The sequence below is a fragment of the Oncorhynchus kisutch genome, linkage group LG4 (genome assembly GCF_002021735.2).
Source record: "Oncorhynchus kisutch isolate 150728-3 linkage group LG4, Okis_V2, whole genome shotgun sequence".
Classification (NCBI taxonomy): Eukaryota; Metazoa; Chordata; class Actinopteri; order Salmoniformes; family Salmonidae; genus Oncorhynchus; species Oncorhynchus kisutch.
In genome coordinates, this window is record NC_034177.2 from 43,442,540 (window position 1) to 43,458,450 (window position 15,911).

Sequence of the window (15,911 nt, forward strand, 5' to 3'; positions counted from 1 at the left end):
TTTATAGATTTCACATGACCGGACATGGGTGCAGCCATGGGTAGGCCTTGGAGGGCATAGTCCCAACCAATTGGCAGCCAGGCCCACCCACTAGGGAGCCAGGCCCAGCCAATCATAATGAGTTTTTCCCCACAATATGGCTTTAATACAGACACATACTCCTCAGCCCCCCCCCCCCCCCCCCAGACGATCCCGCAGGTGAATAAGCTGGATGTGGAGGTCCTGGGCTGACGCACTGCCAAATTCTCTAAAACTACGTTGTATGCAGCTAATGGTAGAAAAATTTACATTCTCTGGCAACAGCTCTGGTGGATATTCCTCCAGTCAGCATGCTAATTGTACGTTCCTGAAAAACTTGAAACATCTGTGGCATTGTGTTGTGTGACAACTGCACAATTTAAAGTGGCCTTTTACTGTCCCCAGCACAAGGTGCACCTGTGTAATCATGTTTAATCAGCTTCTTGACATGCCACAACTGTCAGGTGGAAGGATTAGCTTGAGCAAATGAAAAATGCTCACTAATAGGGATAAACAAATTTGTGCACAATTTGAGAGAAATAAAAACTTTGTGCGACTGGAGAATTTGTGGGATTTTTTATTTCAGCTCATGAAACATGGGACCAACACTTGAACATGTTGCGTTTATATTTTTGTTTCGTGTAGATTGTCCCTTTACTTTCCCTTGCGGAACAATCAAGGTATTTTTTGTTTACCGTAAGGTGTCCAAACTCCTAAAAGGGTGGCTGCTGCTGTATTCCGTTTGATGGTTGTGTGTGTGTGTGTATTTAGTGTTGAATGGGAATATAGTGGATTAGAGAATGGATGTCTTTTATTGTGACTTACCAATGTGATTAATAATAAATACATACAGAAATGTGAATATTCAGTATTTTCATTTGCAGTTTGTTCTCTCCAATTAATACTAACATGGTTATTCCAGACCCATCATAAAATGTAGCGTTCAGCTTTAAAAATGTACAAAACAAAATGCTTTTATTGCCACCTTGTGGATTTACACCATAGAGAGTTCGCAAGAACCTGCTTTAAAATGGATCTTGTCATAGGCTTCACTAAATTGTACATCAATACAGACATTTGAACACTTTCAACAATTATGCTGAATTCCAAATGTTAAGATTTACGCACAAGTTAAATGTTTTGGACAAGAGACTCCATCAGCAAAATAAGGCTTTATTTTTTATTATTTTTATTGTGTGAACCGACATGTCATTCATAGAAGCATTAAAAAAGTTAAGCTAACAGTAATACAGCTAGAGGAGGTTTGCTTCCGAGCCTCAGAGTTGTGGTGAACAGGAAGGTAAGGCCTCAGAGTGCAGGCCCAGCAGTCTAAACTGTAGGAGAGGAGCCTGGCTGTTCAGCAGGTTACAGTACAGAGATAGGATTAAAGCATTAACAACTGACCCTATACAGTTAACTGGCAGTGCTTGACACAGGACGAGTCCAAGATTTACAACTCTGGACTCACGGATGGGAAAGCAACTCACTGGGCTAATATGGAGGTTAAGTCCTTTTTCATAAAACAAAACAAAAAGGATATCTCTCTGTGAAAGGTGAACCATTTGCTTTGAAATGCGGGCCAAGTTCTAGTTTAGACTTCTCATCAAACATGGCAATGTAGTCAACATTATAAAACATTCATAAAAATATTTGATAGTTTGAAATCAAATTTGAAGAGGGTTTTGTCACTCAAATAACACGATAGCTTGGCAACTTCCTAAGTGATGGCAAACTCAAGGACCCTTCTGCATAAGAACCATGGAGTTAGCTCTCAAGTTGAAAGTACAACCCTAAGACACCAACCTGGCTGAGACACACCTCCAGATTAGTCACATACATATACACTCAGAAGCCTATTTAACCTATAGAACCCTGCTTACACATTTTAGAAATCTAGACAAACATAATTAGTGTGCAATGTTGTTTCCCATGTTAGCAGTTAGAGCCTCCCCATCATCCTTCACTCTCTTCGTCATAATTTGGTTAGCTGATTGTGACCTCTCTCTTTCGGTCTTTCTCTCGCTCTCTCACCATGTGCTCATACAGTTAGGGCTACACTCCTCTCTCCCGCCATTCACTTTCACTGGTGAATGAAGCAGTATGTTCTATACTGTAAAGGGTCACATTCTCCTGCTATTCCAGTAGCCCTAGCAACTGCTCTCCTACGCCCAGAAAGTAGACCCCCTGTGCGATGCCAAAGAGAGGGGCAATGACCAGAGCGCGACATGTCGCCCCTTTGAGGAATGTTGCTGGGCCCTCTTTACTCCAGATCCGCCTATGGAAAGGTGAGAAACCTGCTGTCAGTGAAAGGTTTACACATACACATTGGAGCAGCAAACGTGTGGGTTTTCCAGTGCATGCCTTACCGTGTGCAGTCAACAATGCCACGGTATGTGTCCTCCCCCTCCCCCTTCTGCAAGGTCTGTATACGAGTCTTTATGACTGCCAACAAACACACACACAGACATCAATGTCAACTCAACTACCCTTTATAAAGTACAGACAATGTGGGTCATCATTGTGCTCTGGGATTCTTGAGTTATTGATAATGCCGTAGTTCATTCCACTGCACTTGGGGTATCATTTAATTGTAATCCCCTAAGTAAATTCAATAGCCTCTGCAACCCCAACCCAACACAGGACTCAGACCTTACAAACTGTCCCTGTTCGACATCTACAGTGGCAAGAAAAAGTATGTGAACCATTTGAAATTACCTGGATTTCTGCATAAATTGGTCATAAAATTTGATCTGATCTTCATCTAAGTCACAACAATAGACAAACACAGTCTGCTTAAACTAATAACACACAAACAATTATACGTTTTCATGTTTTCAACATTCAGTGTAATAACTGGTTGACCCGCCTTTGGCAGCAATAAACTCAACCAAACATTTTCTGTAGTTGCGGATCAGACCTGCACAACGGTCAGGAGGAATTTTGGACCATTCATCTTTACAAAACTGTTTCAGTTCAGCAATATACACAGCTCAAAAAAAAGAGAACACTTAAAACAACACAATGTAACTCCAAGTCAATCACACTTCTGTGAAATCAAACTGTCCACTTAGGAAGCAACACTGATTGACAATAAATTTCACATGCTGTTGTGCAAATGGAATAGACAACAGGTGGAAATTATAGGCAATTAGCAAGACACCCCCAATAAAGGAGTGGTTCTGCAGGTAGGGACTACAGACCACTTCTCAGTTCCTATGCTTCCTGGCTGATGTTTTGGTCACTTTTGAATGCTGGTGGTGCTTTCACTCTAGTGGTAGCATGAGACGGAGTCTACAACCCACACAAGTGGCTCAGGTAGTGCAGCTCATCCAGGATGGCACATCAATGCGAGCTGTGGCAAGAAGGTTTGCTGTGTCTGTCAGCGTAGTGTCCAGAGCATGGAGGCGCTACCAGGAGACAGGTCAGTACATCAGGAGAAGTGGAGGAGGCTGTAGGAGGGCAACAACCCAGCAGCAGGACCGCTACCTCCGCCTTTGTGCAAGGGCCCGACATCCACAGGGGGTGGTTGTGCTTACAGCCCAACACCGTGCAGGACGTTTTTCATTTGCCAGAGAACACCAAGATTGGCAAATTCGCCACGGGCGCCCTGTGCTCTTCACAGATGAAAGCAGGTTCACACTGAGCACATGTGACAGACGTGACAGAGTCTGGAGACGCCGTGGAGAACGTTCTGCTGCCTGCAACATCCTCCAGCATGACCGGTTTGGCGGTGGGTCAGTCATGGTGTGGGGTGGCATTTCTTTGGGGGGCCACACAGCCCTCCATGTGCTCGCCAGAGGTAGCCTGACTGCCATTAGGTACCGAGAAGAGATCCTCAGACCCCTTGTGAGACCATATGCTGGTGCGGTTGGCCCTGGGTTCCTCCTAATGCAAGACAATGCTAGACCATGTGGCTGGAGTGTGTCAGCAGTTCCTGCAAGAGGAAGGCATTGATGCTATGGACTGGCCTGCCCGTTCCCCAGACCTGAATCCAATTGAGCACATCTGGGACATCATGTCTCGCTCCATCCACCAACGCCACGTTGCACCACAGACTGTCCAGGAGTTGGCGGATGCTTTAGTCCAGGTCTGGGAGGAGATCCCTCAGGAGACCATCCGCCACCTCATCAGGAGCATGCCCAGGCATTGTAGGGAGGTCATACAGGCATGTGGAGGCCACACACTACTGAGCCTCATTTTGACTTGTTTTAAGGACATTACATCAAAGTTGGATCACCCTGTAGTGTGGTTTTCCACTTTAATTTTGAGTGTGACTCCAAATCCAGACCTCCATGGGTTGATACATTTGATTTCCATTGATCATTTTTGTGTGATTTTGTTGTCAGCACATTCAACTATGTAAAGAAAAAAGTATTTAATAAGAATATTTAATTCATTCAGATCTAGGATGTGTTATTTTAGTGTTCCCTTTATTTTTTTGAGCAGTGTACTTAGGAAGTCTGGTGTGAACCACTCTCGAGGTCATGCCACAGCATTTTAAATCGGGTTGAGGTCAGGACTCTGACTGAGCCACTCCAGAAGGCTTATTTTCTTCTGTTGAAGCCATTCGGTTGTTGATTTACTTCTGTGTTTTGGGTCGTTGTCCTGTTGCATCTCCCAACTTCTGTTGAGCTTCAATTGGAGGACAGATAGCCTTACATTCTCCTACAAAATATCTTGATAAACTTGGGAATTCATTTTTCCGTCGATGATAGCAAACTGTCCAGGCCCCGAGGCAGCAAAGCAGCCCCAAACCATGATGCGACCTCCACCATACTTTACAGCTGGGATGAGGTTTTGATGTCGGTGTGCTGTGCCTTTTCTTCTCCACACATAGTGTTGTGTGTTCCTCACAAACAACTCCACTTTAGTTTAAACTGTCCCCAGATAGAGTAGCAACAGTGCTGATCTTTCAATTTGTATTACCGTGGACTGATGAACATCAAGGCTTTTAGAGATACTTTTGTAACCCTTTCCAACTTTATGCAAGTCAACAATTCTTAATCTTAGGTTTCTGAGATCTCTTTTATTCGAGGAATGGTTCACATTAGGCAATGCTTCTTGTAAATAGCAAACTCAAATTTTGTGTGTGTTCACATACTTTTTCCAACCTACACTGAATGTTTAAATGATGTATTCAATATAGACAAAAAAATACAATAATTTGTGTGTTATTAGTTTAAGCACACTGTTTTTGTCTTGTTGTGACTAAGATAAAGATCAGATCAAATTTTCTGAATAATTTCTCCAGAAATCCAGGTAATTCCAAGGGTTCACATACTTTTTCTTGCCACTGTACATAAGGATTAGATGGTCTTATTGTGTGCATTACAACATGTACTGCGACTGAATAACGTGTACGTTACTGAATGACACTGAGAATACAGAGGTTTATATCTGCTTTCTGGGGCTCCCCCAGCCCTTCCCTGCCTCTGTCTCTCTCACCGTCCAGTGGTGTGACAGCTACAGCTGCCACTGATCCGGCTGTGCAGCCTGCCGTGAAGGACTGCAGGAAGGGGGCCCGCTCCTGCAGGTCTCCATGGCTACTCGGCCCTCCTCGGCCCAGCGCGTTCAGGTTGGCGAACATCGGGAAGTAGATCATAGAGAAAGGGACGTCCCTGGAAAATGAAAAATAACAGAGGTATGGCTCAGTCCACAGGAGGATTAACACTGCAAGAACCTATTGATTTGCAGTACCAGTCAAAATTTTGGACACACCTACTAATTCCAGGATTTTTCTACATTGTAGAATAATAGTGAAGACATCAAAACTATTAAATAACACATATGGAATCATGAAGTAACCAAAAGTGTTAAATCAAAATCTATTTTATATTTGAGAATCTTCAAAATAGCCACCATTTGCCTAGATGACAGCTTTGCACACTCTTGGCATTCCTCAACCAGCTTCATGAGGTGGTCACCTGGAATGCATTTCAATTCACAGGCCTTGTTAAAAGTTAGATTGTGGAATTTCTTTCCTTCTTAAATGTGTTTGAGCCAATCAGCCAGTGTTGTGACAAGGTAGGAGGGGTATACAGAAGATAGCCCTATTTGGTAAAAGACCAAGTCCATAGTATGGCAAGAACAGCTCAAATAAGCAAAGAGAAACAACAGTCCATCATTACATTAAGACATGAAGGTCAGTCAATGTGGAACATTTCAAGAGCTTTGAAAGGTTCTTCAAGTGCATTCGCAAAAACCATCAAGCGCTATGATGAAACTGACTCATGAGGACCGCTGCAGAGGACAAGTTCATTAGAGTTAATTGCACCTCAGGTTGCAGCCCAAATAAATGCTTCACAGAGTTCAAGTAACAGACACATCAACATCAATTGTTCAGAGGAGACTGTGTGAATTAGGCTTTCATGGTTGAATTGCTGCAAAGAAACCACTACTAAAGGACACCAATAAGAAGAAGAGACTTGCTTGGGCAAAGAAACACAAGCAATGGACATTAGACCAGTAGAAATCTGTCCTTTGGTTTGATGAGTCCAAATTTTAGATGTTTGGTTCCAACCCAGTGTCTTTCTGAGACGCAGAGTAGGTGAACGGATGATCTCCGCATGTGTGGTTCCCACCGTGAAGCATGGAGGAGGAGGTGTAATGGTGCTTTGCTGGTGGCACTGTCAGTGATTTATTTAGAATTCAAGGCACACTTAACCAGCATGGCTACCAGAGCATTCTGCAGCAATACGCCATCAAATCTGGTTTGCGCTTAGTGGGACTATCATTTATTTTTCAACAGGACAATGACCCAACACACGTCCAGGCTGTGTAAGGGCTATTTGACCAAGAAGGAGAGTGATGGAGTGCTGCATCAGATGACCTGGCCTCCACAATCACCCGACCTCAACCCAATTGAGATGGTTTTGAAGGAAAAACAGCCAACAAGTGCTCAGCATGTGGGAACTCATTCAAGTCTGTTGGAAAAGCATTCCTCATGAAGCTCGTTGAGAGAATGCCAAGAGTTTGCAAAGCTGTCTTCAAGGCAAATGGTGGCTACTTTGAAGAATCTAAAATATATTTTGATTTGTTTAACTTTTTGTTACTACATGATTCCATATGTGTTATTTCATAGTTTTGATGTCTTCACTTTTATTCTACAATGTAGAAAATAGTACAAAATAAAGAAAAACCCTTGAATGAGTAGGTGTGTCCAAACTTTTGACTGGTACTGTATTTTGGGCTTGATAAGCCAGTGTGCCAGTCAGACCCGATATACATTCTATGTACAGTGCTTAGTGTAAGAGAACTTATTTCCAAAAAATGTCAAATGTTGAACAGAGGGATGCGATATGTGGTGTATGTAAATGAGGTAGCCTTCACCAGAAGTAAATTTGAAAGTCTTTGCCACAAACTAATCACCAGTAATGAGACAATGAGACAAATCAGGCCTGACAGTGAGTCTAGCAGGTCACCTCAGTTCACTCAGTTCAGGATTACTCAGAACTGAGCAACAGAAACATGTTTGTGTGCATGTGTGTTTGTGTGTGCTTGGCACACAGGGAGTGAATGAGTCAGTGAGTGAGTGCGTGCGTGCGTGCATTTGACACACACATACAGTTTGTCTAATATCATTAATTCAGTGTTTGACTTTGTATGCTGTTGCCTATGTGAATTTGAGAGAAACAGAGAGATGACCTCATCAATGTGGCTCCTGCTCCCCGGTAGAGGCCAGGCAGGCCGCGTGTTTTCAGTAGCTCCAGGGTGATACGGATGGCAGTGGTCCGTGGTGGTGGGGCTGGCTGGGCTGCAGGGGGGGCCACCAATGACGGCGCTGGACCAGGAGCTGCAGTGGGTGCTTGGACCACTCTGGTTATGGCAGCTGTCACACACACACCACATCAGTGTCAAAAAACTGATGCAGCAGAGTCATTATCACTGCCTAGCACAGACAGCTGTGGCCTAAGGACAAATGGTTCACAGAACTCACCCAACCTTCCTGCGTCTTGCAACTGGATCTTGAGCATCTCCATGGGTGTGGTCACTATCACCTGACACGTCCCCGCCCCACATCCTGCCAGTATCTCCCCCCATAGGGGCAACTTCCTGTGGGACAAAATGACAGGGTTAGCAGGGTAATAAATAACACAAAGCAATGGCACCACCATTCTGATAAATAGACACAGTGCACTGCAGGAATAGCACCTTCTATCGTCTGACTTTATTACATTAATGTTATGTTAACTAAGGATTATCCACCTGATGAACTTTTTGCATGAATACAGTTGAAGTTGGAAGTTTACATACACTTAGGTTGGAGTCATTAAAAATAGATTTTTCTACCACTCTTGGAAGTTGGTTAGGACATCTAATTTTTCCAACAATTGTTTACAGACAGATTATTTCACTTCTAATTCACTGTATCACAATTCCAGTGGGTCAAAAGTTTACATACGCTAAATTGACTGTGCCTTTAAAAAGCTGGGAAAATTCCAGAAATTATGTCATGGCTTTAGAAGCTTCATTTTAGTCAATTGGAGGTGTACCTGTGGATGTATTTCAAGGCCTATGTTCAAACTCAGTGCCTCTTTGCTTGACATCATGGGAAAATCAAAAGAAATCAGTCAATACATCAGAAAAAATATTGTAGACCTCCTCAAGTCTGGTTCATCCTTGGGAGCAATTTCCAAATGCCTGAAGGTACCACGTTCATCTGTACAAACAATAGTACGCAAGTATAAACACCATGGGACCACGCAGCCGTCATACCACTCAGGAAGGAGACACGTTCTGTCTCCTAGAGATTAACATACTTTGGAGCGAAAAGTGCAAATCAATCCCAGAACAACAGCAAAGGACCTTGTGAAGATGCTGGAGGAAACAGGTACAAAGGTATCTATATCCACAGTAAAATGAGTCCTGTATCGACATAACCTGAAAGGCCGCTCAGCAAGGAAGAAGCCACTGCTCCAAAACCGCCATAAAAAAAGCCAGACTATAGTTTGCAACTGCACGTGGGAACAAAGATTATACTTTTTGGAAAAATGTCCTCTGGTCTGATGAAACAAAAATCGCCATTATGGCCATAAAGACCATCGTTGTGTTTGTAGGAAAAAGGGGGAGGCTTGCAAGCCAAAGAACACCATCCCAACCATGAAGCACAGGGGTGGCAGCAACATGTTATGGGGGTGCTTTTCTGCAGGAGGGACTGGTGCACTTCACAAAATAGATGGCATCATGAGGGAGGAAAATTATGTGGATATATTGAAGCAACATCTCAAGACATCAGTCAAGTTAAAGCTTGGTTGCAAATGGGTCTTCCAAATGGACAATGACCCCAAGCATACTTCCAAAGTTGTGGCAAAATGGCTTAAGGACAACAAAGTCAAGGTATTGGAGTGGCTAACACAAAGCCCTGACCTCAATCCAATAGAAATTGTGGGCAGAACTGAAAAAGAGTGTGCGAGCAAGGAGGCCTAAACCTGACTCAGTTACACCAGATCTGTCAGGAGGAATGGGCCAAAATTCACCCAACTTACTGTGGGAAGCATGTGGAAGGCTACCCTAAATGTTTGACCCAAGTTAAGCAATTTGAAGGCAATGCTACCAAATACTAATTGAGTGTATGTAAACTTCTGACCCACTGGGAAAGTGATGAAATAAATAAAAGCTGAAATAAATAATTCTCTCTACTATTATTCTAACATATCACATTCTTAAAATAAAGTGGTGATCCTAACTGACCTAAGACAGGGAATTTTTACTAGTATTAAATGTCAGGAATTGTGAAAAACTGAGTTTAAATGTGGTGTATGTAAACTTCCGACTTCAACTATAAGTACTTTAAGGCAGAGGTTCTCAAGGTGGGGTCCAATGCAGCTGTTTTTATGTCAATATAAAATTGTTTCTGGGTAACAATTAAGTACCTTACTGTGATTGTTTTCAATTGAAGTTGCGCTATGCAGAAATCACTCTGCCATTTCCTGGTTGCTAAAACTCTAGTAATTCGCCTAATTTCAGTTTGTGACAAAATAAGCTAGTATAGTGTGGAGAATCATTGTACCATCTAAACTGCTGTGAAATATATTTTCATAACCAAAAATATTGTTGTTACAGTTGCTTGAAGCTTGTGTACAAAACTGAAAGTAAAAGACACAAAAACAAGTGCATAGAAAAAGCATACATAGAATATACAGTATCTACCGCTTCTTAGAGTTGCTTTCAAGTAGAATGATAGATCTATAACTCATATTTCTGTGTGAATTTGGTTGGGTTGCCCACAAATGTACATATTGCCACTTTCAAAATGGTCAAAAAGACAAAAATAGCTTCATAGCAAATAGCAATTTCACACACAAGAATTTTGCTAGGACTGTCTGGGAGTGGTTTGAATGGGGAGGGGAAAACTGAAAATTAGCTGTTATTGGCAAAGAGGTTTGGGATTCTCTTTCTTATTGGTCTTAACTAATTGAGGTCACCAGGCAGGCCAAAACTCCATCCCTTCAAAACAGGCTGAAATTTCAGGCAGCTCTTACACTTAAAGGGCATTATCGTCGATTTCCCAGTATTATTCCAACCTCATAGTGTGGAAATGTATATAAAACACAGGAAAATCTGCACTGGGCCTGACAACAGATGAAACAAAGTTTGACCAAGGGATCCGTGGAATAAATTTAGAGGGTGTAATACAATAGAATGTAATATTATTAATCTACAATTGATGTTCTTAATCCTGGGCAACATGAGTCTGTGAGGGATATTGGTATCCACAGTACTCCACCAATTATCAATTCTGTTTTCCTCACCCAATTCTTTTGTTCATAAATGCACTATTTCTTTTGCTTTAAAAGTGCAACGTTTTCTCTCTGCCCCAAGGAAAAATATGTAAAAATTGCAGGATATTACCTTTAAAGCTGCAACCCCAAAACATCTCTCTGCCACATGACAAAATCTGTAGAATTGCAGGAAATCAGCTTGAACTGCAACATTTCCTCTCTGATGCCAAGAGGTGTGCCTTTTAAAATGTTCCTTCCCAGGGCCAAAAACTTTGTTCCTCCTGGCGACGCACTGCCGAAGTCATAATAAAACTCCTTATATGCTGATTATGAGGGGGTCCCTGATGAAATTGCTATCACAAAAGGGGTCCCCGGCCCCAAAAAGTGTTTCAGTTTAAGTATCTTTCAGTTGAATTGTGAAAAAAGTGTAGGTGCTGTTCTAGGACTAAATGTGAGTTACCCATCCTTGGAGAGTTTCTGTCTGAAGATATCATTTGCTGCCAGTTTGATGGCTTTCTCTGGTGTGACAAGAGTGAGATTCACTACTGCACCTGGGGAGGGGGGAGGGGTAATGGATTATAGCAACACAAACTACAGTTAACGTCATACACAAAACCTTCCCCTGCGCTGCACTTCCATATGATTAGCTCTAGGTTAGTTACTAACTGTAAGTCCTTGATTGGTAGGCCGTCATTGTAAATAATAATTTGTTCTTAACTGACTTGCCTTGTTAAATAAAGGTTAAATAAAATCAATTTAAAAGATACTTTAAAAAAAAGTACAATACAAGGTTTACTGCAGTTATGTCAATTTAGGCAGTTAGCTAAACTCAAAACACAGAATTGTACATTACATGAATCCAGGGAAATAGTACCTCTATACATCCCAAAGTAGCCTTCCATCTTAACTGTCTTCGTCAAACAGTCCAGCCTTCACATAAAAAGGAGAAATATTAAAGTAAAATCATTTTGGGTGAACTTTCTGAAGAATTCCATCCTTGAAATTCATGATTTATTTTATAACATTGATAACTGATGCTTATTGACCATGCATAAACAATGAACACCTGAATGTTATGTAAATGTTGAGCGGCTTCACTGCAAGTAGATTGTATGTTTTAATATTTAATAATAATAAAACAAATTAAATGAATACCATGTATGTAATTTGCATTTCCTTACAATACATTGTCTTGTCAATCTTAACAGAAACCCTACATAGTTGAATGTTGGTTGTTTGGTATCACTTAAACACAGCTACAAACATAATTGATGGACACTTTCCTTTAATTGGTTCACATTGTGATTTTACATTGATGTGATCAACTTCATGAGCAGCTACTAGATTGTTACTTAATTAAAAGACCATGTGTAGTCAGGATGCCAACCAGTAACTCACTGGGCCAACATTCTGTCTTCACCAAGGTAAATATAGGCACAATGCCCACTCAACCCTGTTGCCATAGCACTGTCTTATCTGTACAGATGTATAGAGATAGATAGCTGTCTGGACTAGACAACCAGTAGAGCCAAGAATGTCAAGAAGTAATACCATTGAGCCAGGAATAAGCTTTTTTCCCTGTCGGATTTATTGTGAAAGCCACTCTGTAAATATAGCGCTCACCAATACACCACCAAATAATTGTTTTGAATGCAGATGTGCAAAAACACATTTGACCCAATCTGCCCTCATGGACAGCTTAGTCGGATTACTTGTAAACAATTACTGTGTGTATGACTCAAACAGAACTATTCTCTCTTTCTTCCAATTCAATAAACTGTATTCGTCCAACAAGGGAAAACTCCCTCTTTCAAAAGACCTCAAATCCCTGGTGCGAGTCAGGACAGGAAGTGTCTCAAGTCCCTTGTGTGGATAAAATAAAAGAGGAGCCAAGGCAGTACTCACATCCCGGTGTAGACTCGGGCACCCTGCTGGTTCTGTAGGCGGGTCTTAGCCAGATCAATAGGAAACACACAGGTCACACCCACCAGCCCTGCCACGCCCCCATTAATCAGCTTAGCAGGTAGGCTGCGGAGATGGAAACCACAAAACACAAGCACACACACACACGCAAGCCGACAGAGGGAAACATATCCATGCAAAACACCCAGACAAAGAGGAACACATACATACATACATGGAAAGACACAGACATAAACACTTGATAAATGCACAATGTTAACATAGGGAAAAACAAAATGTTAGATTGAATCCTCAAGGTTCTAGGTGAAGAGATATTGTAATTGTGTACCTAACTTTCTGCTCGGCCATCCTGGCTGTCACTGGGCTCCAGGCCCACGTCAGTTTCCTTCCTCCTCCTCCGATCGGCACACCTGCTCAGCCCCAAGGTGTCACCACTACCGTACCCTTACCGGCCCACCTGACTCCAGCACAAATGCAGCTTGCCGCCTCTATGGTATCAATGTGGCGTCTTTTCTTCCACAGTGGGGAACCATTGGGGTTCCTCTCCGCTATAATGTGGCACCCACCACCTGAACTTAACCGGTGTCCTCTGGCCAGTCTTCCTGCTCTGCTGTGCTACACAGGAATACAAGTGGTTCCTGTCTGTTCCAAAAGAGCAAGGCCACACCAATTACATGGGTCAGGTTACCTTTTCCCATACCTCAGTATCATACAGAGGTCCTTTTATCTCTGTGTTAACTCTGAACTGCAGTGACAACTCTTTATAGCAATAGTTATAGCAATAGGGTATTGCAGAAATGTAATGTCCACAAACTGAATCAGAATTCTGAAGCCCATCCTGGTTATTAATTGAAGCCCATCCTGGTCATTCATTACCAGGGTCCCAGATCTGTTTGCGCCATCATGCCACTCCTTGTCATGTTGGCATTGGACAAGGAGGTGAAGGTTAGCACAAACACGTCTGTTACCCAGGCAGGTCAGTCATAATACTGAGGCAGAATTTCCTGGGTCTCCCACATGTCTTAAGTCTCTCTAATCTTATTGCTAAAAGGGATAAGACTATTTGATCTACATAGGAGGGCAGAACTGAAATATTTATTTTTGCCGTGTACGAAAACTTGTAACATTGGTTTGACAACTTGTACAGCTGGCCTGTACAACATTATTATAGATAATATTACCCAAGATGTAAAATTGACACCAGGTGTTCCCACCTACCTCAAAAATTACCCTCTTCTCCTGTGTCCCCTTACCCTTTCTTAATTTTTTTCTCTCCTTACTTCCTTCTCTCAGCTCCCTAATTAATCTCCCTCTTAATCTCCCCACCTCCATTCCCCTTCAGTCTATTTTTACCTCAGTAAACCTTCCCTCTATCCTCGCTTCTCTCTTCCTATTAAAATACAATCAATTCACCTTTCTCCATCTCTCACCTTTCTGTTGATTTCTCCTCAGTTCTTATCTTTCACCACAACCATCCTCCTCTTTTGAACCGTTCCTCTTGATCCCTCTCTTACTACAGCTCTGTACTTGCATTTCTAGTGCCCAATCACATTCTGCACATGCCTTTCACTGAGCCTCTCTGTGAAACTTTCTTTCAGCTCCGCTCCTTTCACACTAGTCCCCTGCCAAAACACAGACAAGAGCGTCTACCCCACGCCAACCTCAAACCCAAAAGCCCCAACTTCTCCAAACTGCACCAGATCATCGAGCTCAGACAACATAGCTTGTTTTAAGTCTGACATTTTTTCATTTTTTTTTCATAAGAAAGATAGCAATGGGGAACTTACCCCTCTCAGTGCATCCCACAAGCAGGATCAAGCTGTCCACTTTTCTTTCGCTTCAACAATGTGTGCAGCAATGGTATGCAAGCGAGAGCGATCTGAGAGACCTAGTCGCCACTCAGGGGCCGTTGCACAAACACCAGCATTGTCCTCCTGCCTAAGTCCCTCCCTCTTGTGGTGACTCACTGTGACACAGCCCAGGCAACACAGCTCTGCACTAACGCAACGCGACATAAACTCTGCCTATAGTCACACCACAAAGCTACAGAAACTGAACTCCCCACTCACATACCATGCTGACTGTGCAAAATTATTGCTATTATAATCCACAAAAACCTGAGCTGCAATACAAAGGCACTTTATGTATGAGAGAGCCTATTCAGTAGCAGCACAAGCATGGCATAATACCGCAGAGACCCAATATGAGCCACAACTGAAAGAGACACTGATATTTAAAATTCAATTAAAACAACAATAAACAACAAAAACATTTAACAAAAGCATTTAAAAAATGATTGTAAGAATAATATATAACTGAAACAATCAATGGAATAACAGCAACAACTGATTCCACTAACACAAGCTCCACACTGTCTTGCCCCAACTGATTTATATAAGTATGGATTTTAGTATTGATTTATGTTCGTGAGAAAACAACTTCTGACATTGAAAATTAGTCTCATCAACTGGCAAATACTTTCATTCCAAAAGTAAATGGCGCTTTTCGATGGATGTTTCTCATTTGGATTACAATCTGTTAGAGTACAAAGACAAATGTAAAAAAGGGCATAAATTACAAGAGAGAAAAACACAAGCTGGTAGAAAAAAAATTCTTATCTTTTGGAGTGGTACACAAGTCAGAGAGTCTGTGAAACCCAGGTGGAAACAGGTGTGAGCTTCATGTTATACATTCTGCATGCAGACTGCAGAGACAGACTGGACTAAATTGTCAATAGCCAAAACAAGACAGTGGTTGCAACCCCTGTTATTGCCTATCTGCAACTTTATGTTTACATTTGTTATTATCGCATTATCGAGCGTGTTTATTTTCTTCCACAATGACAAGGTCGTTGTAAGAGTGGAAGCATTATGGATGGTCTTTTTGTGGAGGAGAGTACTTGTCTTCTCTGAGCTTGCCATTGAGCCTTTCAGAAAGCACCAATGAGAGAGCAGCTCTCACAACAGTGTGTTGCAGTGGGTAAATGTGGCCCCAGACTGCCTGGTGTCAGGTTACAAACACTGGACACCCCTTAACTCCTGGTAAAGAGGATTTCACCGTTTTCATAGAGTAGACTGTGATTATGTAATGTATTCGTATTCCAGAGATCCTTTGTTTGGCCATATTGAGTCAGTGAGTTCTGGCTCAAATACTGCACAAGTACATCCAGAGGAACAGTAGACTAAGTCATCACTGACAACGTCATGGGTATGATATTGATGACCAACCTGGGGTTGGATACATGATCCA

The 15,911-nt window shown here is 42.1% G+C and overlaps 1 protein-coding gene across 3 annotated transcripts; it reads right to left on the reverse strand.

Moving 5' to 3' along the window:
• Nucleotides 1–1,171: 1,171 nt before the first annotated feature.
• slc25a18 (solute carrier family 25 member 18) lies at nucleotides 1,172–14,877 on the reverse strand. 3 transcript variants are annotated; one of them, XM_020481073.2, is made up of 10 exons: nucleotides 14,450–14,877; nucleotides 12,991–13,304; nucleotides 12,645–12,767; nucleotides 11,614–11,669; nucleotides 11,200–11,290; nucleotides 7,955–8,070; nucleotides 7,663–7,846; nucleotides 5,464–5,636; nucleotides 2,385–2,460; nucleotides 1,172–2,293 (listed from the first exon to the last, which is right to left on the reverse strand). In XM_020481073.2, the coding sequence occupies exons 2-10, from the start codon at nucleotides 13,008–13,010 to the stop codon at nucleotides 2,152–2,154; spliced, it is 981 nt and encodes a 326-aa protein (XP_020336662.1). In that variant the 5' UTR covers nucleotides 13,011–13,304; nucleotides 14,450–14,877; the 3' UTR covers nucleotides 1,172–2,151. The 3 variants fall into 3 exon arrangements, with proteins under 3 accessions (XP_020336662.1, XP_020336664.1, XP_020336663.1); XM_020481075.2 differs by having other exon boundaries at nucleotides 12,991–13,277; nucleotides 14,450–14,563; XM_020481074.2 differs by lacking the exon at nucleotides 14,450–14,877 and adding an exon at nucleotides 14,093–14,423.
• Nucleotides 14,878–15,911: the final 1,034 nt, after the last annotated feature.